The 23,932-nt window shown below is 40.6% G+C and overlaps 1 protein-coding gene across 1 annotated transcript in view; it reads left to right on the plus strand.

Annotated features, from left to right (window-relative positions):
* Positions 1–512: 512 nt before the first annotated feature.
* The window catches only part of LOC143983825 (keratin, type II cytoskeletal cochleal-like), a 30,389-nt gene continuing 6,969 nt past the window's right edge, over positions 513–23,932 (plus strand). Inside the window, exons 1-2 of the mRNA XM_077483921.1 lie at positions 513–988; positions 5,691–5,899. Of these exons, the coding sequence (XP_077340047.1) occupies positions 563–988; positions 5,691–5,899 (635 nt within the window). The 5' untranslated portion in view covers positions 513–562. The remainder of the gene's footprint in view (positions 989–5,690; positions 5,900–23,932) is intronic.

Below are 23,932 nucleotides of genomic sequence, written 5' to 3' on the forward strand. Positions count from 1 at the left end.
TACAACATGCCAGCGAAAATGTGCAGCATGTTACCAAGACTTACAATTCACCACTGCCACAAATTTGTGGCAAGTTATCCTTGCTATCTGGGAAGTTCAGCAGCAGTCCCTACGGGGTGTGCTATACATAACCTTAACATGAATTCAGTGAAATCTCTGAAATTCAATATCTTGATTTTTTTTTAAATATTGGGCCATTCCAAGTAGAACCAACTTGTAAGGCATTACTGGGACATATGCAAGACATGGTAATTATTTCTTGTAATAACAACAGCTCATATTGCTTATACTGATATAACATTGTTTTATTATATTATTAGCCACTAGTAAAAATGTGTCAGCTTTGAAAATATAGGTGGGTTACTGTTTTATTTGCTGTGACAAACGGATGAACTATTATCATCAAGCTAAAATCATAGGCAGTCACATAACAATGTCAATATTACTAACTACACCCAGTTTAGTATAAAAGGAGCCTAGCAAGTGTCAGTGCATTGAACATTGCTCTGGAGAGTAGACAGCACCTTGGATTCTCTGTGTATCAACTCTAAGAAGAGAAATCATGTCTCACCGCTCCATCCTGGCCTCATCTGGACACAAGCATTTCAGTTCCAGTTCTGTTTGTTTGCCCAAACCTTCCAGGTCACACAGCTTCTTATCACACTCTTCTAAAAATGTTCACCAGACCCAGCATTGTTTCAGCAGCAAGAGTGACCATTCTGCTGGGTCAAAGGGGCATAAGATTTCAGTGGGAAGTTTTCATGTAGGAAAAAGTGGACATGGACATGGATGTGGATTTGGTATTGTTGGACATGGTCATGGATTTAAAGGAATGTCTGGTTCTGGAGGGATCACATCAGTTACTGTAAACCAGGGTCTTCTGGCTCCTCTCAATCTGGAAATTGACTCAAACATCCAAAGAGTTAGAACAGAAGAAAAGAACCAAATTAAGGGCCTGAATAATAAGTTTGCCTCCTTTATTGACAAGGTGAGAAATGTCAAGTTCATTTATAATCAAAGGAAAAGATGTATGTACATATGATTAAGTGGCCAACAAAATGTATAAGGTAGAAAAGAAAGGCACATCAAGGTGTATGTGTTATGTTGTGTTTGATTAAAGTCCTAAGAGGAATTGTAAAAAGTAGAGAATTTAATTCAAAAGTTGTGTTAACTGCTTGCCGACCAGACATCATCATTATACTGTGGAAGGCTGGCATGGATGCACGAATCGCCATAGGTGTACATTGGCCGCTTAAAGAGTGATAGGGGCGCGCACGCGACGCTGGAGCCGATGCGTGTGGCCGGCGCCCGTGATTTCTGCCCGCCACCCGCGATCGCTCCAGAGAGCTAGAATGGGGCTCTGTGTATGTAACCAAACAGAGCCCTGTTCTGACAGGGGAGTAGAGAGAGATCTGTTGTTCCTAGTGATCAGGAACAGTGATTTCTCTCCTCCACCAGTCAGTACACTTCCCCCACAGTAAGAAACACCTACCTAGGGAGCACTTAATCCCTTGATCGGCTCCTAGTGTTAACCATAGCAGTGACATTTATACAGTAATCAGTGGCTATTTTTAGCTCTGATCGCTGTATAAATGTCACTGGTCCCAAAAAAGTGTCCGATCTGTCTGCCGCAATGTCGCAGTCCCACTAAAAATCACAGATCGTCACCATTACTAGTAAAAAATAAACAATTAAAATGCCATAAATCTATTACCGTATATACTCGAGTATAGGCCGACCCGAATATAAGCCGAGGCCCCCAATTTACCCCCAAAAAAACTGGCAAACTTATTGACTCGTGTATAAGCCGAGGGTGAGACATGCCTGTCCATCCCTGTGTGTGTGTCCGTCCATCCCTGTGTGTCCGTCCATCCCTGTGTGTCCGTCCATCCCTGTGTGTGTGTCCGTCCATCCCTGTGTGTCCGTCCATCCCTGTGTGTCCGTCCATCCATCCCTGTGTGTGTGTGTGTCCATCCATCCATCCATCCCTGTGTGTGTGTGTCCATCCATCCATCCATCCCTGTGTGTGTGTGTGTCCATCCATCCATCCATCCCTGTGTGTGTGTGTCTCCATCCATCCATCCATCCATCCCTGTGTGTGTGTGTCTCCATCCATCCATCCCTGTGTGTGTGTGTCTCCATCCATCCATCCATCCCTGTGTGTGTGTGTATCCATCCATCCCTGTGTGTGTGTGTCCATGTGTGTGTGTGTGTGTGTGTGTGTGTGTGTGTGTGTGTGTGTGTGTGTGTGTGTCCAGCCTACCTGTGTCCCGAGCCTGTGTCCCGTGCCTTGCCTCCTTGCCTCCGTCCCGTGCCTTGCCTCCTTGCCTCTGTCCCGTGCCGTGCCTTGCCTCCGTCCCGTGTCGTGCCTTGCCTCCGTCCCGTCCCGTGCCTTGCCTTGCCTCCGTCCCGTGCCTTGCCAGGATCGCCGCTCTTCGTCGGCGCCTCGGCGGACATTCTACCATTCAAACGCCGCGCCTCCGCCTTCGCCTGTGATAGGCGGAACACTGAATTTCCCAGCAGCCTGTGTTCCGCCTATCACGGACATCGTCTCATCCTCGTCCGTAGTACGAGGATGAGACGATGTCCGTGATAGGCGGAACACAGGCTGCTGGGAAATTCAGTGTTCCGCCTATCACAGGCGAAGGCGGAGGCGGAGGCGCGGCGTTTGAATGGTAGAATGTCCGCTGTCTGGCTGCTCGACACGCTGATCGAGCAGGCAGACAGCGATGACTCGAGTATAAGCCGAGGGGGGCACTTTCAGCCTCAAAAAAGAGGCTGAAAATCTCGGCTTATACTCGAGTATATACGGTACCTATTTTGTAGATGCTATAACTTTTGCACAAACCAATTAATATAAGCTTATTGTGATTTTTTTTTTTTTTTTTTACCAAAAATATGTAGAAGGATACATATTGGCCTAAACTGATGAAGACATTTTTTGGATTTATTTATAGCCAAAAGTAAAAAAAAAATTTTTTTCAAAATTGTCCTTATTCTTTTGTTTATAGAGCAAAAAATAAAAGCCGCAGAGGTGATCAAATACCACCAACTGAAAGCTCTATTTGTGGGGAAAAGGGGGCACAAAATTAGTTTGGGTACAACGTCGCACAACAGCGCAATTGTCAGTTAAAGCAGCACAGTGCTGTATCACAAAAAATGGCCTGGTCATTAAGGGGGCAAATCTTTCCGGTCCTTAAGTGGTTAATATTCACCTCAATTATCCAAATAAGTGAAAAGCACCTGCACATGATTGTATATTTATAATTAACAGGAATTTGCTTTTCACGTTATTGAATAATTGAAGTAAATATCCACACACATTTTCATTAACTTTAAGTGAAAGTATGAAAACATAAGTTCTTCAGCCTCCTAAATTAACCAATTTCCACATGAGTGATATGCAGTTTATTATTGTGAACTTAAAAAAGTAAAAACTGTGCTATATAACATCTATACCCCTACAAACAAAAGTAAGCAGCAATTTTATGAGCAACACAGTCACAAACTGAAAAGCATAAAAATAAATAAAATCGATCTGATTAAATAAAGTCCATATATGCAACCAAATAGAATCATATGAATGTGAAAATAGAAAGTCCACACTTAATATGATGAAGTGAATGTTTCGATATCAGTGTCCATCATCCATCGCCAAAGGCTTCCAATTGAATCCACCACCAGCTGTAGAAACTGCTTACCAGCTCCAGTGGACCCCTTGTCACAGGGGGTCAGAAAACAACTATGGCTTATAACACAGCTGGGACCTTTCTCCACGTCTCCAGGTCACTCCACTCACCGGATGATGTTCAATAGATACGGTAGAGGTTGGACACGGGAAACAAACCAAAGGTTCCACTCATTGTTGTGAATGAGAACTTTTACAATAAACCCAGTGATTTTTTAACACTATGTGGAGCCTTTGGTTTCTTTCTCGTGTCCAACCTCTACCGTATCTATTGAACATCACTGGGAGAGTGGAGTGACCTGAACACATGGAGAAAGGCCCTGGCTGGGTTATAAGCCTTAGGCATTTTCTGATCCCCTGTGACAATGGGTCCACTGAAGCTGTTAAGCAGTTTCTACAGCTGGTGGTGTATTCACTTGGATGCTTTTGGTAATGGACGATGGACACAGATATGGAAACATTCACATTACGCAATTTTATTTATTTTTCATCATTCTAGTTAACTGTTTTATTATCCACTGAAGCTGGTAAACCGTAGGGATGAGCTCGATGTTCGAGTTGAAGATAAGTTCGACTTGAACATCGGGTGTTCGCCTGTTCGCCAAAGAGCGAACAATATGCAGTGTTCATTACAAATTCGAAAGCTGCCGAAACACCGTTAAAGTCTATGGGATACTAATATGAAAAATCAAAAGTGCTAAATTTAAAGGCTTATATGCAAGTTATTGCCATAAAAAGTGTTTGGGGACCCGGGTCCTGCCCCAGGTGACATGTAGCAATGCAAAAAAAAAGTTTTAAAAATGGGAGCAGTGATTTTTTTTAAAGCTTAAAGTGAAACAATAAAAATTAAATATTCCTTTAAATATTGTGCCTGGGGGGGATGTCTATAGTATGCCTGTAAAGCAGCACATTTTTCCCGTGTTTAGAACAGTACCACAGCAAAATTAAATTTCTAAAGGAAAAATTGTCATTTAAAACTTGGCAATATAGATAAAACTCATTGAAAAAAAGAGCATGGAATCCCCCCGTCCATTACCTTCGAGTCTAATATGGAAATTAAGGGGAACCCAGTGCCAAATAAAAAAATAAATGGCATAGCCCCCCCCCCCAAAATCCACACCAGACCCTTATCTGAGCACACAACCTGGCAGGCCACAGGAAAAGAGGGGGGATGAGAGAGTGCCCCTCCTAAACCATACCAGGCCACATGCCCTCAACATGGGGAGGGTGCTTTGGGGTAGCCCCCAAAGCACCTTCTCCCCATGTTGATGGGGACAAGGGCCTCATCCCCACTACCCTTGCCCGGTGGCTGTGGGGGTTTTCGGGCGGGGTTGCTTATTGGAATCTGGAAGCCCTCTTTAACAAAGGAACCCCAAGATCCCAGCCTCCCCCCATGTGAATTGGTAAAGGGTTACAAGTACCCCTACCATTTCACAAAAAAGTGTCAAAATGGTAGAAAAGACAAGAGACAGCTAGGGACAAGTCCTTTATTAAAAAATAAAAATAAATAAAAATGGCCCACAATGTAAGTTTACGGCGGTCGATGGACCGAAAAAGAAAAAAAAAGCTGTGACCGATCTGTCTCCAAGGGAGACTCCCGCCAAATGATGCGTCTTTACTGTGACAGCTCTAATATAATTGAGGGCGAAGCCCTGTAACGTAAACGGGTGAGCCTGCCCCCCTCTGATGCCATGGGGAAGCCCTCATAGCGTCAGAGGTGGCCCCATCCTCAGTTATATAAGAGCTGTCACAGCAAGTGTGAACTTACATCGTGGGATATTTTTATTTTTTTATTTTTAATAGAGGACTTGTCCCAAGCTGTTTCTTGTCTTTTTTACCATTTGGACACTTTTTTTGTGAAATGGTAGGGGTACTTGTAAAATATTCTAATAAAATGCTTTTGCCAAGCTAATGTGGGTTAGGTTCATGTGAAAGTCTGTATATTATTGTATGTTACCCCATTTCTATACTCATAAGCAATTATTTTATACTCTCAACACAGGTAAGATTTTTGGAACAGCAGAACAAGATGCTGGAAACCAAATGGTCTATTCTACAAGAGCAGAAGACAGCAAGATGTCAGATTGAACCTCTGTTTGAGGCTTTTATTGGCAACCTCAGGAGACAGCTGGAGAATCTAGAACATGAGAGAGCTCCCCTGGATGCAGAGAGGAACAGCATGGAGGGCACTGTAGAAGAACTAAGGAGAAGGTACCAATACATTAATGTATGGAGTACACTGCATCTAATGGTAAAGCTTTACCGTTCCCTTGTTTTGGGGCCAGGCTCAGACTGGCAATATGGAAATTCTAGTATTAGTCCTTAAATTCTAGCATCTAGTTCTTAAAGAAAAACTAAGCTCACAATTAACCTCCCTGGCGGTATGATTCAGTCTGGATTTAGGTGCTGAAAGCGGTACAATTATTTTGCATGGAAATTTGGCGTTTTATATTGTAGTCCTGTAATTCTTCTCGTTCAAAAGATTTATTTGTTTTAGAAATAATAAATAACAACAAATACAGAATATTTGACAAAACAAAAATATTAAAATATAACATTAAAGTACAAATGTTATATAAAAAAATAATTAAATACATATAAAAAAATATGCAAATAAATAAAAATAAACCCACTAAAATAAGAGAGGGGTGCTCCATCATTTACAACCTATGGAGATGCATGCAAATTATAACTACAGATATCTAAGTAAAAAGGGAATAAAATACCAAGGAGGAATAATAAACATTCCAAAAAAATAAGTAAAAAAAGTATGGTTATTATATAATCTAGAGAAGACTAGAGTATAAAATTATTTATATCTGAAATGTCAGGAGCTCAATAAACTAGAAAAGACAGAAATATATCAATTTTACATATTTGAGCAAAACGAAATCCTGACCTTAGGTATACTTCAATATAGATAACAAATACTGTAGTATAATTAAAGGTTTTTTGAAGAAGTATGGAAGAGAAAATGGTAAAAGGAGATGGGGACAGAAAGGAGGGGGAGAGACAATTATTTAACTCCAGGTATAAATTATATTTTATATAGCTAAATATTATACCAGAAAGAGAGAGAGAGAGAGAAAATATATACATATATATATAAATTACCATGACCAGAGCGTTCGATTATCAAAATTATCTGACATATAGTATCTAATCCATGGTCTCCATATGTTATTGAATTTTGACAGACGATTCTTATCTAAAGCGTCCATTTTGGCATGTATAAAAGATTGGTTCATTCTAGTTTTGGTTTCTGAAATATTCACAACAGATGTTTTCCATGCATTGGCTACTGTCTGTTTTGCGGCTATCAGAAACGTGAGGAATAGTTTGAATTGGTTCTGTGTGAGAGAATCTGGTTTTAGATTAAGAAGAGCTAGCATTGGGTCTGGTGAAATAGAACAATCGAATAGTTTCGAGATAATCAGAAAGACTTTTTTCCAAAATGAGTACACAATAGGACAATGCCACCAGATGTGCATATAAGTACCCTGTTCTGGACAGCCGCGAAAACAGAGGCCTAAATTATCAATTGTGAATTTGGCTAATCTGGCAGGAACCAAATACCATCTTGTAAGCACCTTATAAGATGTCTCAATTGCCAAAATGTTTGTGGTAGAAGATTTAGTATTAGACCAGATATGAGACCAAGTTTTGGGATCAATCGTGCGCTCAAGATCTTTTTCCCAAGTGGATGTATATGTAGGTACTATTGTGTTAGATTTAGTAATCAATTGAGTGTAAATTGTAGAGATACAACCCTTGGCGTGAGGTTCTTTGAGGCAGATTTTTTCAAATTGGGAAATAGATTGTAGATTTTCACTAGAATTAAGGAAAGGAGTATAAAAAAATTTAATTTGTAGGTATCTAAATAGTTCAGATTGGGGTAACCCCGAAGTATCACATAGTTCTGGGAAAGGCCGTATCGAGGACAATGATGTCAAATCATATAGGCAAGTAATGCCAGCTTTAGACCAGGCTTTAAAAGTTTTAGGATATATCCAGGCTGGGTAGAAGGATGGATTTTTATGGAAGGAAAGAAGTGGGTTATGCAGTGATTGTAAGCCATGTGAAGTCTTATGTTTATCCCACAAAGATAGGGAATGCCTAGTGATTGGATTTTTTAAAGTCTTGCGAACTGCAGGTTGTAACCATAGTAAATTGTTGACAATAAAAGGGTTGCAGTCAATAGCTTCAATGGATACCCATATAGGGATCTCCGTTGTCGAGTGATATTTTGTTAATTGTGCCAACTGAGCTGCTTTATAATATAATGTAAAATCTGGGAATCCCAGACCACCCATACATTTAGGGAGAACTAAGGTATTCTTATGTAGTCGGGGTTTTATTTTACCCCACGTGAATTGTATCGTCTTTTGCTGAATCAATCTGAGAAAATAAGCAGGAATATGAATAGGCAGCGTTCTAAATAAATATAAGAATTTGGGAAGTATGGTCATTTTTATAATGTTAATTTTTCCAAACCATGAGATCGGTAGGGATGACCAGTTTGATAATAGACTGGTGACGTGTTTCAGTAAAGTTGGATAATTTGCTGCAAATAAATCAGAAGGATCAGGAGTGAGTTGGACACCCAAATATGGAAGACTATGAACTACCCATTTAAAGGGTAGAGAATCTTGTAAAGTTTGTTTAACCTTTTCGTTAAGTGAGATATTAAGCGCCAGTGATTTTTGGACATTAACTTTAAGGCCTGAGATAAGCGAAAAATCCTGTAATATAATCATAAGGTTTGGGGCAGAAGTTTGTGGTGAGGATAAAAATAGCAGGATGTCATCCGCAAATAAGCATATTTTATGATGACATCCACCTAAATCTATACCTGTGATTGTAGGTTCCATTCTTATTCTTTCTGCTAGTGGTTCAATTAGCAATGCAAATAATAATGGGGAGAGTGGACAACCTTGACGTGTCCCTCTCTGTATATTAAATTCATCTGATTTGTACCCTGCATATTTAATGTAGGCTTTGGGATTTTGATTTAATGCGGAAATCCATTGTAAAAAGTGTGGACCAAAGCCCCATTTATTAAGGGTAAATTGCATGTAGGACCATGATACAGTGTCGAATGCTTTCTTAATATCTAAGGAAAGAAAGCAGGTTGGGATTCGACGTGCCTTAGCGGCATGTGACAAAAGTGCTGCACGTCTGATATTATCGCCAGCCTGTCGGATAGGTATGAAGCCTACTTGGTCCCGATGTATGAGGCTACCAATAATCTTATTTAATCTATTGGCTAAAATTTTTGCCAGAATTTTTATGTCTAGATTTAATAAAGAAATAGGACGGTAGTTTGACCATATTGTTTCATCCGTATGTGGCTTGGGTATCATGCAAATAATTGCAGACAGCGATTCCCTCCTGAAGGAATGACCCTCCAATAGGGAATTAAAGGTATTCATCAAAACCGGTGATAGGATATTTGCATACGTTTTGTAGTAGAGAGCAGAAAATCCATCAGGACCAGGCCTTTTGTTTAATTTCAGGTTCTTGATAACTTCAAGCACCTCTTCAATAGACACAGATTCTTCCATCATTTCTAGTTGTGTTTTAGATAAAGTTGGGAGGGATATGTGAGAGAAGAAATCATTTGCTTTGGATAGATCTAGCTCATTATCGGATGAGTACAAATCTTTGAATTGTGATTTAAATTTATTTAAGATTTTCAGTGGATTATTTGTATATACAGGTCCTTCTCAAAAAATTAGCATATTGTGATAAAGTTCATTATTTTCTGTAATGTACTGATAAACATTAGACTTTCATATATTTTAGATTCATTACACACAACTGAAGTAGTTCAAGCCTTTTCTTGTTTTAATATTGATGATTTTGGCATACAGCTCATGAAAACCCAAAATTCCTATCTCAAAAAATTAGCATATCATGAAAAGGTTCTCTAAACAAGCTATTAACCTAATCATCTGAATCAACTAATTAACTCTAAACACCTGCAAAAGATTCCTGAGGCTTTTAAAAACTCCCAGCCTGGTTCATTACTCAAAACCACAATCATGGGTAAGACTGCCGACCTGACTGCTGTCCAGAAGGCCATCATTGACACCCTCAAGCAAGAGGGTAAGACACAGAAAGAAATTTCTGAATGAATAGGCTGTTCCCAGAGTGCTGTATCAAGGCACCTCAGTGGGAAGTCTGTGGGAAGGAAAAAGTGTGGCAGAAAACGCTGCACAACGAGAAGAGGTGACTGGACCCTGAAGAAGATTGTGGAGAAGGACCGATTCCAGATCTTGGAGGACCTGCGGAAGCAGTGGACTGAGTCTGGAGTAGAAACATCCAGAGCCACCGTGAACAGGTGTGTGCAGGAAATGGGCTACAGGTGCCGCATTCCCCAGGTCAAGCCACTTTTGAACCAGAAACAGCGGCAGAAGCGCCTGACCTGGGCTACAGAGAAGCAGCACTGGACTGTTGCTCAGTGGTCCAAAGTACTTTTTTCGGATGAAAGCAAATTTTGCATGTCATTCGGAAATCAAGGTACCAGAGTCTGGAGGAAGACTGGGGAGAAGGAAATGCCAAAATGCCTGAGGTCCAGTGTCAAGTACCCACAGTCAGTGATGGTCTGGGGTGCCATGTCAGCTGCTGGTGTTGGTCCTCTGTGTTTTATCAAGGGCAGGGTCAATGCAGCTAGCTATCAGGAGATTTTGGAGCACTTCATGCTTCCATCTGATGAAAAGCTTTATGGAGATGAAGATTTCATTTTTCAGCACGACCTGGCACCTGCTCACAGTGCCAAAACCACTGGTAAATGGTTTACTGACCATGGTATTACTGTGCTCAATTGGCCTGCCAACTCTCCTGACCTGAACCCCATAGAGAATCTGTGGGATATTGGGAAGAGAAAGTTGAGAGATGCAAGACCCAACACTCTGGATGAGCTTAAGGCCGCTATCGAAGCATCCTGGGCCTCCATAACACCTCAGCAGTGCCACAGGCTGGCTACCTCCATGCCACGCCGCATTGAAGCAGTCATTTCTGCAAAAGGATTCCCGACCAAGTATTGAGTGCATAACTGAACATAATTATTTGAAGGTTGACTTTTTTTGTATTAAAAACACTTTTCTTTTATTAGTCGGATGAAATATGCTAATTTTTTGAGATAGGATTTTTGGGTTTTCAGGAGCTGTATGCCAAAATCATCAATATTAAAACAAGAAAAGGCTTGAACTACTTCAGTTGTGTGTAATGAATCTAAAATATATGAAAGTCTAATGTTTATCAGTACATTACAGAAAATAATGAACTTTATCACAATATGCTAATTTTTTGAGAAGGACCTGTACATCTCTGGAGGTCTTAAGACGAATAGGTTTGGTTGAGGTATGGCAGGATTTTAGAACCTTGGCTAAAAGTGTGTTTGGTTTGTTTGCGTTCATATAGAAGTTATGTTGCGATCTTTTAATGGTTTTGTCTGCACATTCAGTAAGGAATAAATCGAATTCCAATTTGGCTTTATCTAAATCTGCTTTGGAAGAAGGATTGGGGTTTCGTTGAAATGCCATATGGCATGAATTAAAATTTGTTTCTAAGGTGCGACAAAGGGTTTTTCGTTCTCTATTGAATATATTGGCTTGTTGTAAACAAATGCCACGAATGACAGGTTTGTGTGCTTCCCATATAGTGGTCTGGGAAACATCAGGTGTAGAATTATTTAGTAGGTAATCCTTAAGTGCAAGTTCAATATTGTTTTTATATATTGGGTTTTTGATTAAGAAATCTCTCAATAGCCATGTTGAATCTTTTGCTCTTGGAGCTAACGAAGACATAGAATTGAATATTGCACTGTGATCCGACCAAGGGAAGGGGATTATTTTTGAAGTTAGGATTTCTGGCACCATACCTGTGGATATAAATATATGGTCAATTCTTGAGAACGAACGATGTGGGTGTGAGTAATGTGTAAATTGTCTCATGGTAGGATTCAATTCACGCCAGGAGTCTACCAGATTGTATTTCGTGATGAGTTTTGAGAAAGAATGTTTATCGTTTCTTTGGAGCTGTGGAATTGGTGATTTATCTAGGAATGGAAAGATAGTCTGGTTGGAGTCGCCACATAGGACTACAGTACCTATTTTGTGGTAGTCAATGGTATGTAATAGATGGGAGAAAAAGGCGTTAGGCTGTTTATTAGGGGCATAATATGATACAATGGTGATTGCGGTATCCAGTAAATGACCTTTAAGGATCAAATATTGGCCTTCAGGATCTTTGATTTCTTTCAATAGTGAAAATGGGGTGTTTCGATGGAATGCTATAAGCACACCACGTTGTTTTGTGGAGGCGGAGGCTGTAAAAACTTGTGGATAAGATTTACTAAAGAATTTGGGGGTGGATTGTGTAGTAAAATGGGTCTCTTGCAGGCATACAATATGTGCTTTTTTAGATATAAAGGTACGAAAGGCTTTAGTTCGTTTTTGCGGAATGTTGAATCCCTGAACATTCAGGGAAAGTATGTTCAGCGGAGCCATATTTTTAGAGGAGATATAGATATAATAATGTATGAATAAGGAAAATGAGAAGAAATTTTTGCCACTGGAGTGTATGAGGAAGGGGAGGAAAGAGGGTAAAAATAAAAAAATTTAAGAAATAAAATATGACAAATATATAACATAAAGATATAGTACAACAAATGTACATTCCTAACATATCCGTTAGGGGGAGAAAAAATCTCCCTCCAAGGGTACATAAGTCACAGTCGACTGTCCGCGGAAATGACAAACAGTCGAGAGTGACAGGGGGAGCGCAAGAAACATCCCTGCGGAACACGAAGAGCCAACCAAATAAATTGTAATCTTTCAACCAATAACTTTAATTTAATTCAAGAAAGAATGTTCAAGTCAAAAGTGACATTTTGGAAATTTGGATAAAATGCCAACAATGACTATGAGTCAAAAAAATAAAAGGCCAACCTCAAGAAGAAAAAAAAAAAAAAAAAGGGGGGGGGGAGGCATTCTAGGCATACTATATGAACTTATCATTACTGAATCTGAAAAATAGCAAAATATGTGTAAAAAAGGGAATACATATTAAAACAGTTACTCATTTGAGGAGAAAAAATAAATAAATAAATAATATTTTTTTTTTTTTATATACATATATACATACATACACATACATACAATAAAAAAAAAAAATTATAAAAAAAAAAAAAAATTATATACATATATATATATATATATATATATATATATATATATATATATATATATACATACACATAAAAATAAAATAAAATAAATACATATATATATTAAAGAAATACTCTAAGATAACAAAGGAATTAGGTTGGATTTGTTGTTTAACCACTTGCCGACCGCCGCACGACGATATACGTCGGCAGAATGGCACGGGCAGGCATATGGGCGTATATATAAGTCCCTGCCTGCCCGCGGGTGGGGGGCCCGATCGGGCCCCCCCCCGGTGCCTGCGGCGGTCGGCATTCCTTCGAGAGCGATCCGTTATGAGGGGGCGGCCATTCATTCATGGCCACCCCCTCGCGATCGCTCTCGACGAATGGAAATCCTTCGTGACATCACTTCCTCTCCTGTAATGTAAACACAGGAGAGGAAGTGATGTATTCTCTCCTCCGTGTCGGTATTTTTCATTCCGGCACCGAGGAGAGAGGTTCGGTGAGTTGCACCAACACACCACACATACAGTAGAACATGCCAGGCACACTCACACCCCCACTTTACCCCCCGATCACCCCCCCAATTACCCCTGCCCCCCCAGTCACAGTGACACCAATTGCTTTTTTTTTTTTTTTTTGCATTGGTGTCATTTGTGACTGTAATAACTGTTAGGGCTGTTAGGGCAGTTAGGGTTAGCCCCCTTTAGTTCTAAGGTACCCCCCTAACCCCCCCAATAAAGGTTTAACCCCGTGATCACCCCCCATCGCCAGTGTCACTAAGGCTGGGTTCACATTGCAGCGGTTTGAGAACGGATGTGATTCGCACCGCACTGCAGTGCAAATCACATCCGATCTCTGTGCGATTCGAGTTCAGCCATACAGATAGTATGGCTGAATTCGTGTCGCACCCGCCGCACCCGCCGCAAACTCGCACGGGACCCTTTTTTTGGTCCGCAGCAGAATCAGATCGCATGGGTGTTCACACCATGCGATCCGAGTTTGCAGATCGCACTGCGATATGCGAACTGATCTGGGGGTGTCATTAACATTTCACTGACACTCCCAGCAGTTCGCATAGGGCAGTGTGAACAGCCGCCGGGAGGCATGCGATGCGGGAACCCGCCGCGGATTCGTGGCGTTCCCGCATCGCTCCAGTGTGAACCCAGCCTAATAAGCGATCATTTTTCTGATCGCTGTATTAGTGTCACAGGTGACGCTAGTTAGGCAGGTAGGTATTTAGGTTCGCCGCAACTTTTTATAGCGCCAGGGACCCCCATATACTACCGCATAAAGCCCCCTGATTGCCCCCTAGTTAACCCTTTCACCAGTGATCACCATATAACTGTTACAGGTGACGCTGGTTGGTTAGTTATTTTTTTATAGTTTCAGGGCACCCGCCATTTATTACCTAATAAAGGTTTAACCCCCTGATCACCCGGCGGGTGTCATTTGTGACTGTAATAACTGTTAGGGCAGTTAGGGTTAGCCCCCTTTAGTTCTAAGGTACCCCCCTAACCCCCCCAATAAAGGTTTAACCCCGTGATCACCCCCCGTCGCCAGTGTCACTAAGGCTGGGTTCACATTGCAGCGGTTTGAGAACGGATGTGATTCGCACCGCACTGCAGTGCAAATCACATCCGATCTCTGTGCGATTCGAGTTCAGCCATACAGATAGTATGGCTGAATTCGTGTCGCACCCGCCGCACCCGCCGCAAACTCGCACGGGACCCTTTTTTTGGTCCGCAGCAGAATCGGATCGCATGGGTGTTCACACCATGCGATCCGAGTTTGCAGATCGCACTGCGATATGCGAACTGATCTGGGGGTGTCATTAACATTTCACTGACACTCCCAGCAGTTCGCATAGGGCAGTGTGAACTGCCGCCGGGAGGCATGCGATGCGGGAACCCGCCGCGGATTCGTGGCGTTCCCGCATCGCTCCAGTGTGAACCCAGCCTAATAAGCGATCATTTTTCTGATCGCTGTATTAGTGTCACAGGTGACGCTAGTTAGGCAGGTAGGTATTTAGGTTCGCCGCAACTTTTTATAGCGCCAGGGACCCCCATATACTACCGCATAAAGCCCCCTGATTGCCCCCTAGTTAACCCTTTCACCAGTGATCACCATATAACTGTTACAGGTGACGCTGGTTGGTTAGTTATTTTTTTATAGTTTCAGGGCACCCGCCATTTATTACCTAGTCTCACTAGTGTACCCCTAAATTTAGGGGTGTCTACTTTCCAAAATGGGGTCATTTGGGGGGGGTTTGTGCCATCTTGGCATTTTATGGCCTTCAAAACTGTAACGCCCTTAGAAAGCCTGAAGGCGGTGCTTGGTTTTCGGGGCCCCGTACGCGGCTAGGCTCCCAAAAAGTCCCACATATGTGGTATCCCCGTACTCAGGAGAAGCAGCAGAATTTATTTTGGGGTGTCATTTCACATATGCCCATGGCATGCGTACGCAATATATCATTTAGTGACAACTTTGTGAAAAAAATAAATAAATAAAAAAGTTTGTAATTTTCCCGCAACTTGTGGCAAAATATAAAATATTCCATGGACTCAACATGCCTCTCAGCAAGTAGCTTGGGGTGTCTACTTTCTAAAATGGGGTCATTTGTGGGGGTTTTGTGCCATCTTGGCATTTTATGGCCTTCAAAACTGTAATAGGTAGTGAGGAGTGAAGTCAAATATTTACGCCCTTAGAAAACCTGAAGGCGGTTCTTGGCTTTCGGGGCCCCGAACGCGGCTAGGCTCCCAAAAAATCCCACACATGTGGTATCTCCGTACTCAGGAGAAGCAGCAGAATTTATTTTGGGGTGTCATTTCACATATGCCCATGGCATGTGTGAGCAATATATCATTTAGTGACAACTTTGTGAAAAAAAAATAAAAAAAAATTAAAGTTTGTAATTTTCCCGCAACTTGTGGCAAAATATAAAATATTCCATGGACTCAATATGCCTCTCAGCAAATAGCTTGGGGTGTCTACTTTCTAAAATGGGGTCATTTGTGGGGGTTTTGTGCCATCTTGGCATTTTATGGCCTTCAAAACTGTAATAGGTAGTGAGGAGTGAAGTCAAATATTTACGCCCTTAGAAAACCTGAAGGCGGTTCTTGGCTTTCGGGGCCCCGTACGCGGCTAGGCTCCCAAAAAATCCCACACATGTGGTATCTCCGTACTCAGGAGAAGCAGCAGAATTTATTTTGGGGTGTCATTTCACATATGCCCATGGCATGCTTGAGCAATATATCATTTAGTGACAACTTTGTGAAAAAAAAATAAAAAAAAATTAAAGTTTGTAATTTTCCCGCAACTTGTGGCAAAATATAAAATATTCCATGGACTCAACATGCCTCTCAGCAAATAGCTTGGGGTGTCTACTTTCTAAAATGGGGTCATTTGTGGGGGTTTTGTGCCATCTTGGCATTTTATGGCCTTCAAAACTGTAATAGGTAGTGAGGAGTGAAGTCAAATATTTACGCCCTTAGAAAACCTGAAGGCGGTTCTTGGCTTTCGGGGCCCCGAACGCGGCTAGGCTCCCAAAAAATCCCACACATGTGGTATCTCCGTACTCAGGAGAAGCAGCAAAATTTATTTTGGGGTGTCATTTCACATATGCCCATGGCATGTGTGAGCAATATATCATTTAGTGACAACTTTGTGAAAAAAAAATTAAAAAAAATTAAAGTTTGTAATTTTCCCGCAACTTGTGGCAAAATATAAAATATTCCATGGACTCAACATGCCTCTCAGCAAATAGCTTGGGGTGTCTACTTTCTAAAATGGGGTCATTTGTGGGGGTTTTGTGCCATCTTGGCATTTTATGGCCTTCAAAACTGTAATAGGTAGTGAGGAGTGAAGTCAAATATTTACGCCCTTAGAAAACCTGAAGGCGGTTCTTGGCTTTCGGGGCCCCGTACGCGGCTAGGCTCCCAAAAAATCCCACACGTGTGGTATCTCCGTACTCAGGAGAAGCAGCAGAATTTATTTTGGGGTGTCATTTCACATATGCCCATGGCATGTGTGAGCAATATATCATTTAGTGACAACTTTGTGAAAAAAAAAAAAAAAAAATTTAAGTTTGTAATTTTCCCGCAACTTGTGGCAAAATATAAAATATTCCATGGACTCAACATGCCTCTCAGCAAATAGCTTGGGGTGTCTACTTTCTAAAATGGGGTCATATGTGGGGTTTTGTGCCATCTTGGCATTTTATGGCCTTCAAAACTGTAATAGGTAGTGAGGAGTGAAGTCAAATATTTACGCCCTTAGAAAACCTGAAGGCGGTTCTTGGCTTTCGGGGCCCCGTACGCGGCTAGGCTCCCAAAAAATCCCACACATGTGGTATCTCCGTACTCAGGAGAAGCAGCAGAATTTATTTTGGGGTGTCATTTCACATATGCCCATGGCATGTGTGAGCAATATATCATTTAGTGACAACTTTGTGAAAAAAAAATAAAATAAAATTAAAGTTTGTAAATTTCCCGCAACTTGTGGCAAAATATAAAATATTCCATGGACTCAACATGCCTCTCAGCAAATAGCTTGGGGTGTCTACTTTCTAAAATTGGGTAATTTGTGGGGGTTTTGTGCCATCTTGGCATTTTATGGCCTTCAAAACTGTAATAGGTAGTGAGGAGTGAAGTCAAATATTTACGCCCTTAGAAAACCTGAAGGCGGTTCTTGGCTTTCGGGGCCCCGTACGCGGCTAGGCTCCCAAAAAATCCCACACATGTGGTATCTCCGTACTCAGGAGAAGCAGCAGAATTTATTTTGGGGTGTCATTTCACATATGCCCATGGCATGTGTGAGCAATATATCATTTAGTGACAACTTTGTGAAAAAAAAAGAAAAAAAAATGAAAGTTTGTAATTTTCCCGCAACTTGTGGCAAAATATAAAATATTCCATGGACTCAACATGCCTCTCAGCAAATAGCTTGGGGTGTCTACTTTCTAAAATGGGGTCATTTGTGGGGGTTTTGTGCCATCTTGGCATTTTATGGCCTTCAAAACTGTAATAGGTAGTGAGGAGTGAAGTCAAATATTTACGCCCAAAGAAAACATGAAGGCGGTTCTTGGCTTTCGGGGCCCCGAACGCGGCTAGGCTCCCAAAAAATCCCACACATGTGGTATCTCCGTACTCAGGAGAAGCAGCAGAATTTATTTTGGGGTGTCATTTCACATATGCCCATGGCATGTGTGAGCAATATATCATTTAGTGACAACTTTGTGAAAAAATAAATTAAAAAAAATTAAAGTTTGTAATTTTCCCGCAACTTGTGGCAAAATATAAAATATTCCATGGACTCAACATGCCTCTCAGCAAATAGCTTGGGGTGTCTACTTTCTAAAATGGGGTCATTTGTGGGGGTTTTGTGCCATCTTGGCATTTTATGGCCTTCAAAACTGTAATAGGTAGTGAGGAGTGAAGTCAAATATTTACGCCCTTAGAAAACCTGAAGGCTGTTCTTGGCTTTCGGGGCCCCGTACGCGGCTAGGCTCCCAAAAGATCCCACACGTGTGGTATCTCCGTACTCAGGAGAAGCAGCAGAATTTATTTTGGGGTGTCATTTCACATATGCCCATGGCATGTGTGAGCAATATATCATTTAGTGACAACTTTGTGAAAAAAAAATAAAAAAAAATTAAAGTTTGTAATTTTCCCGCAACTTGTGGCAAAATATAAAATATTCCATGGACTCAACATGCCTCTCAGCAAATAGCTTGGGGTGTCTACTTTCTAAAATGGGGTCATATGTGGGGGTTTTGTGCCATCTTGGCATTTTATGGCCTTCAAAACTGTAATAGGTAGTGAGGAGTGAAGTCAAATATTTACGCCCTTAGAAAACCTGAAGGCGGTTCTTGGCTTTCGAGGCCCCGTACGCGGCTAGGCTCCCAAAAAATGCCACACATGTGGTATCTCCGTACTCAGGAGAAGCAGCAAAATTTATTTTGGGGTGTCATTTCACATATGCCCATGGCATGTGTGAGCAATATATCATTTAGTGACAACTTTGTGAAAAAAAAATAAAATAAAATTAAAGTTTGTAATTTTCCCGCAACTTGTGGCAAAATATAAAATATTCCATGGACTCAACATGCCTCTCAGCAAATAGCTTGGGGTGTCTACTTTCTAAAATTGGGTAATTTGTGGGGGTTTTGTGCCATCTTGGCATTTTATGGCCTTCAAAACTGTAATAGGTAGTGAGGAGTGAAGTCAAATATTTACGCCCTTAGAAAACCTGAAGGCGGTTCTTGGCTTTCGGGGCCCCGTACGCGGCTAGGCTCCCAAAAAATCCCACACGTGTGGTATCCCCGTACTCAGGAGAAGCAGCAGAATTTATTTTGGGGTGTCATTTCACATATGCCCATAGCATGTGTGAGCAATATATCATTTAGTGACAACTTTGTGTAAAAAAAAAATATATATATATTTTTTTGTCATTATTCAATCGCTTGAGGCAAAAAAATAAAATATTCGATGGGCTCAACATGCCACTTATCAATTTCCTTAGGGGGTCTACTTTCCAAAATGGGGTCATTTGGGGGGGTTTTGTACTGCCCTGCCATTTTAGCACCTCAAGAACTGAGATAGGCAGTCGTAAACTAAAAGCTGCGTAAATTCCAGAAAACGTACCTTAGTTTGTAGATGTGACAACTTTTGCGCAAACCAATAAATATACAGTTATTGACTTTTTTTTTACCAAAGACATGTGGCTGAATACATTTTGGCCTAAATGTATGACTAAAATTGAATTTATTGGATTTTTCTAATAACAAAAAGTAGAAAATATCATTTTTTTTCAAAATTTGCGGTCTATTTCCATTTATATCGCAAAAAATAAAAATCGCAGAGGCAATCAAATACCATCAAAAGAAAGCTCTGTTTGTGGGAAGAAAAGGACGCAAATTTTGTTTGGGTACAACATTGCATGACCGCGCAATTACCAGTTAAAGCAGCGCAGTGCCAAATTGTAAAAAGACCTCTGGTCATTTACCAGCAAAATGGTCCGGTCTGAAAGTGGTTAAAGAAGGTTAAGGAGAATATCTACAGTATCCTAAACAGTTATGCTGTGATATTATTAGAATTGCAAGGGAATTGACAGAAGACAATGGTGGTATTGAGTCATTTGACCTGTCTCAAAAAAGGGAGAAAAAAAAAGGATGTAATCTTGTCATATTGCATCTTTCAATCCATAGAATCAACTGGATCTAGGATAGGGGATTGAATGCGGCTTCTCTTATGAGGGCTATGATTTTCGTTAGTTCCGGCGGTAGAAGAAGAGTTCCCAGGAGATGATGATGTTTTTTGGCTTGATTCGGCATAGTCTCTTTTGGTATATATCAGACCTAGATTCTGTAGAGTAGTTTGCAATTCTTTGGCAGTGCGACAGGTGTGTTTGTGGCCTTGGTATGTGAAACGTACCGAAAAAGGGAAGCCCCATTGATAGATTATAGTATTACGTTGTAAAATTTGGAGGAGAGGCCTCAATGCTCGTCTTTTATTGATTGTTAGTTGAGATAAATCTGCAAATAGCTGGTAGTTGTGCCCTTGGAAAATTAAGGATTTTTTAATTCTTGCTGTATTTAGTATTAGTTCTTTAGTGCTGTAAAAATGGAATTTTACGATAATATCACGTGGCGGACCCTCCGGTTTTTTGGGAGTTAAGGCTCTGTGGACCCTGTCCATCTCAAAGCGATCTGCTGGAATAGTTGGCTGTAGTTCTTGAAAAAGGGCAAGCATAGCCGTCTGTAGGTCTGTCACAGATTCAGGTATTCCTCTAACGCGAATATTCGATCGTCTCGCACGATTTTCAAAATCTTCTCATTTATCTTGTAAAGTGGTATTTTCTTCTTTAAGGCTGTCAATTTCCGAGGAGAAATTTGATGTATGATTTTCCAAATCATCTACTCTGATTTCTAGCGCTGAAGTACGTTGACCCAAATCTCTAATCTCTTTAGTAAGTGATATGGTCTGCGGCAGTTTTTAATGCATTATGAAGCAGTTCTTCTATTTGTTGTAATGTTACAGGAGGTGACATTTCATTTTGTGAAGGAATATCCAGTATTTTTATTTCAGGAGTGACAATTTCTGAGGGGGAATTGGAGAGTCTGTGTGCATTTAATGAAGCTACCTCACTATACAATGGAGTAAGAGGAGCTGGCTGCATTGTAGCTTTAAGGTGAGCTGCCTTAGAGGAGGATGGTTTTAACGGCGCTCTGCTGTGTCTCTGAGGTGGCACTTGTTTTCCGTTTTTTGGCTTCATATATGAGCTACAAGCCCCCAAAATGTCTCAAACGAGACCTAAGATATATCAGCAAACTTTATCTGATGTTAAAATGCGGAGGAGAATGTTACCTCCGCTGTTATCAGGCTCTGAAGTCCCGCTGGAATCGGAGATCTAAGCCGACATCACCGCTCGGCTCAGCTCCGCGCATGCGCTAGTCCTGTAATTCTTAGGAATAACTCTCTTAAATCTGTTCAAACCAGAGTCTAGCAGACATCCCGGGTATGATAAAGTTTATAATATAATAAAGAATAATAAAAAATATTCAATAATGTAATCAAATCCTAAAACACTGAAAAAGGGACAGTTTTTGGTTGCTATGGACAATCTCCAAACTCCAGCCATAAAAAAAACAGTATTTATAATATAAAAGTGCATGCAGGGCACTGCACAGACCACTAGGGACAAAGGGGGTGTGTAATTTTGTAATACAGCACTGTAATCTGCTGCTGTGTTTTTTTTTTTTACTTTTACTTTTTTGAATTTGCCGCCGTTCTCCGCTCCTGTGCGCCGTAATGTCGCAGGGAACGGAGCTCGGCGGCATTCGGCACTGTGAATCGAGCGGAGGACATCTCGATCACACAGCGCGGAGAACATCGTTGGATCCAGGGGACAGGGTAAATAAGTCTGCCTGTGTCCTCCCCTGCATCGAGCGAAGCGATCCCGTCTGGCTCGGGGTTACCGCTCCTATCAGTAAATTCCTAACCTGAGCCAGACTTGGGATTACCGCTAGGGGGGTTAAACTGCTTCTCAAAATAAAGCTTGTTAGAAATGTTCTTTATGTTATTAATTTCTTAATCAAAAATCCTTAAATCAAACACATCCAGTGTATGTTACATTTAAGGCATGCCTCTGGTGGTAACTGTCACAGTTGCCAGTGTGCTTATGTCAGCTCTCAATAGAACTTTCACTCAAATGGTGGGTGTTATAGCTGTGTAGCACCATGGCAACTGCAGATCTAAATAAAGGCAAAGATTGTCTTCAGCTACAAAAGAATATAAAGGTATACATTTGCTACTGTGTTTCATTTTTTTAGGAACAGATAGGACTTTAATTTGGTAGTTAATTTAAATACATATATATACATACATACCCCACTTTTAAGTACACAATGGGGTTTATTTACTAAATCTAGAAAGTGCAAAATCAGGCTCACTTCTGCATAGAAAATAATGAGCCTCTAACCCCAGCTTGTTCAATTAAGCTTTGGTAATAAAAAATAAAACCTGGAAGCTCATTGGTTTCTATGCAGAAGTGAGCCTGATTTTGCACTTTGCAGCTTTAGTAAATAAACCCCATTGTGTACTTAAAAGTGGGGTATGTATATATATATATATATATATATATATATATATATATATATATATATATATATATATATATATATATATATATATAATTTATTTATTTATTTTCTTTTTTTCTTGGAAATTGATAATAAATAGTAAAAAGAGCATTTTCCTATCATTTTCCCCAACGCAACATTTACAGAATTTGAGAACCCCCAGATATTTACCACAAAATATATTAATTAAAGTCATATCACAGGGCAACTTTCAGGTAATGTAGCAATATGGTAAAACTCAAAGTGAACATATACAATTTAGGAAATCTTTATTCATTTTTAATGTTACAATGCATGCAGGGGAAAAAATTGTTTCCAGAAATAATTTGCGCAATGTTACAGTAAGATTATATCTTGTTGACGTGGGCACAAATGATTACAATGGTGACTTTTTCATATTTGCCCCCATATTATAAATTAAGATGACATTGTATTCACTTACATTAGCAATTGATGCAAACATCATCCCAATCATCCAACCATCATTGTTGTAAGGATTATGAAAGGGAACATTATTTTTTGTTCAATTTTTATTTACAGTTTTCTTCATGAGGGTTGTCTGGATCTATTAAGTAGAGACCAGATCCAAACCCTCATGCAGCTATGCAGCTGTGCAGCAGCGGATCATTTGTAATAGTGATCTATTGCTGTCTGCAACAGCTCTGGCTGGGCTTACATACTAAGAGTAAGTGCAGTGGTGTGACTTTTGACTACATTACACTTCCGATGTAAATACTAAACAGATTATAGGGGTTGATTTACTAGATGCAAATAGACTGTGCACATTGCAAAGTGCAGTTGCCCCGGAGCTTAGTAAATGAGGCAAGACTTCACTTTACAAAGGGCACTCAATCATGTGCAAGGAAAAAAAATGAATTTTTGCTTGCACTTGATTGGATGATGTAGGTCAGTAGAGCTTCTGTTCATTTACTAAGCTCCAGAGCAATTGCACTTGCAGAGTAAATCAGCACTTTGCAAAGTGCACAGTTTTTTTGCCTTTAGCATACTTCACAACTTTTGAAGTTGAGCATGAGAGACATTTAGGGGGAGATTGACCTGTAGCAAGCGTAGCGTGCTGCGGCAAAATGTGGTTGTGCTTAAATTATGCTGGCTGGGAAGGGATAATTTGGCATCCCCTGTGTTCCTCTACCACTATCCCCTTTAGCTACAGAGGCAGCACCTCTGGGTGTATAGATACTATATCCACAATGCTTTGCTTGACAGTTGTGGCATTAATTATACCCTCTGTTGAACGTCACCCATTCAAGTGAATGGCACTGCTCTGCAAGTACCCCACAACTTTGTGCAATGTACACCGTTGCAGCATGTTAATGTGGGGTTGAAGGAGTTAAAGCAGGTGGTGAAGAGACGATACAGCACCTCTTTATCACTTGCCAAATGCTCCCAGAAAGCAATCAAAATATTTTTTTTC

This window comes from Lithobates pipiens, unplaced genomic scaffold (assembly GCF_037356315.1).
Source record: "Lithobates pipiens isolate NorthernLeopardFrog02 unplaced genomic scaffold, aLitPip1_a1.2 Scaffold_16, whole genome shotgun sequence".
NCBI lineage: Eukaryota > Metazoa > Chordata > Amphibia > Anura > Ranidae > Lithobates > Lithobates pipiens.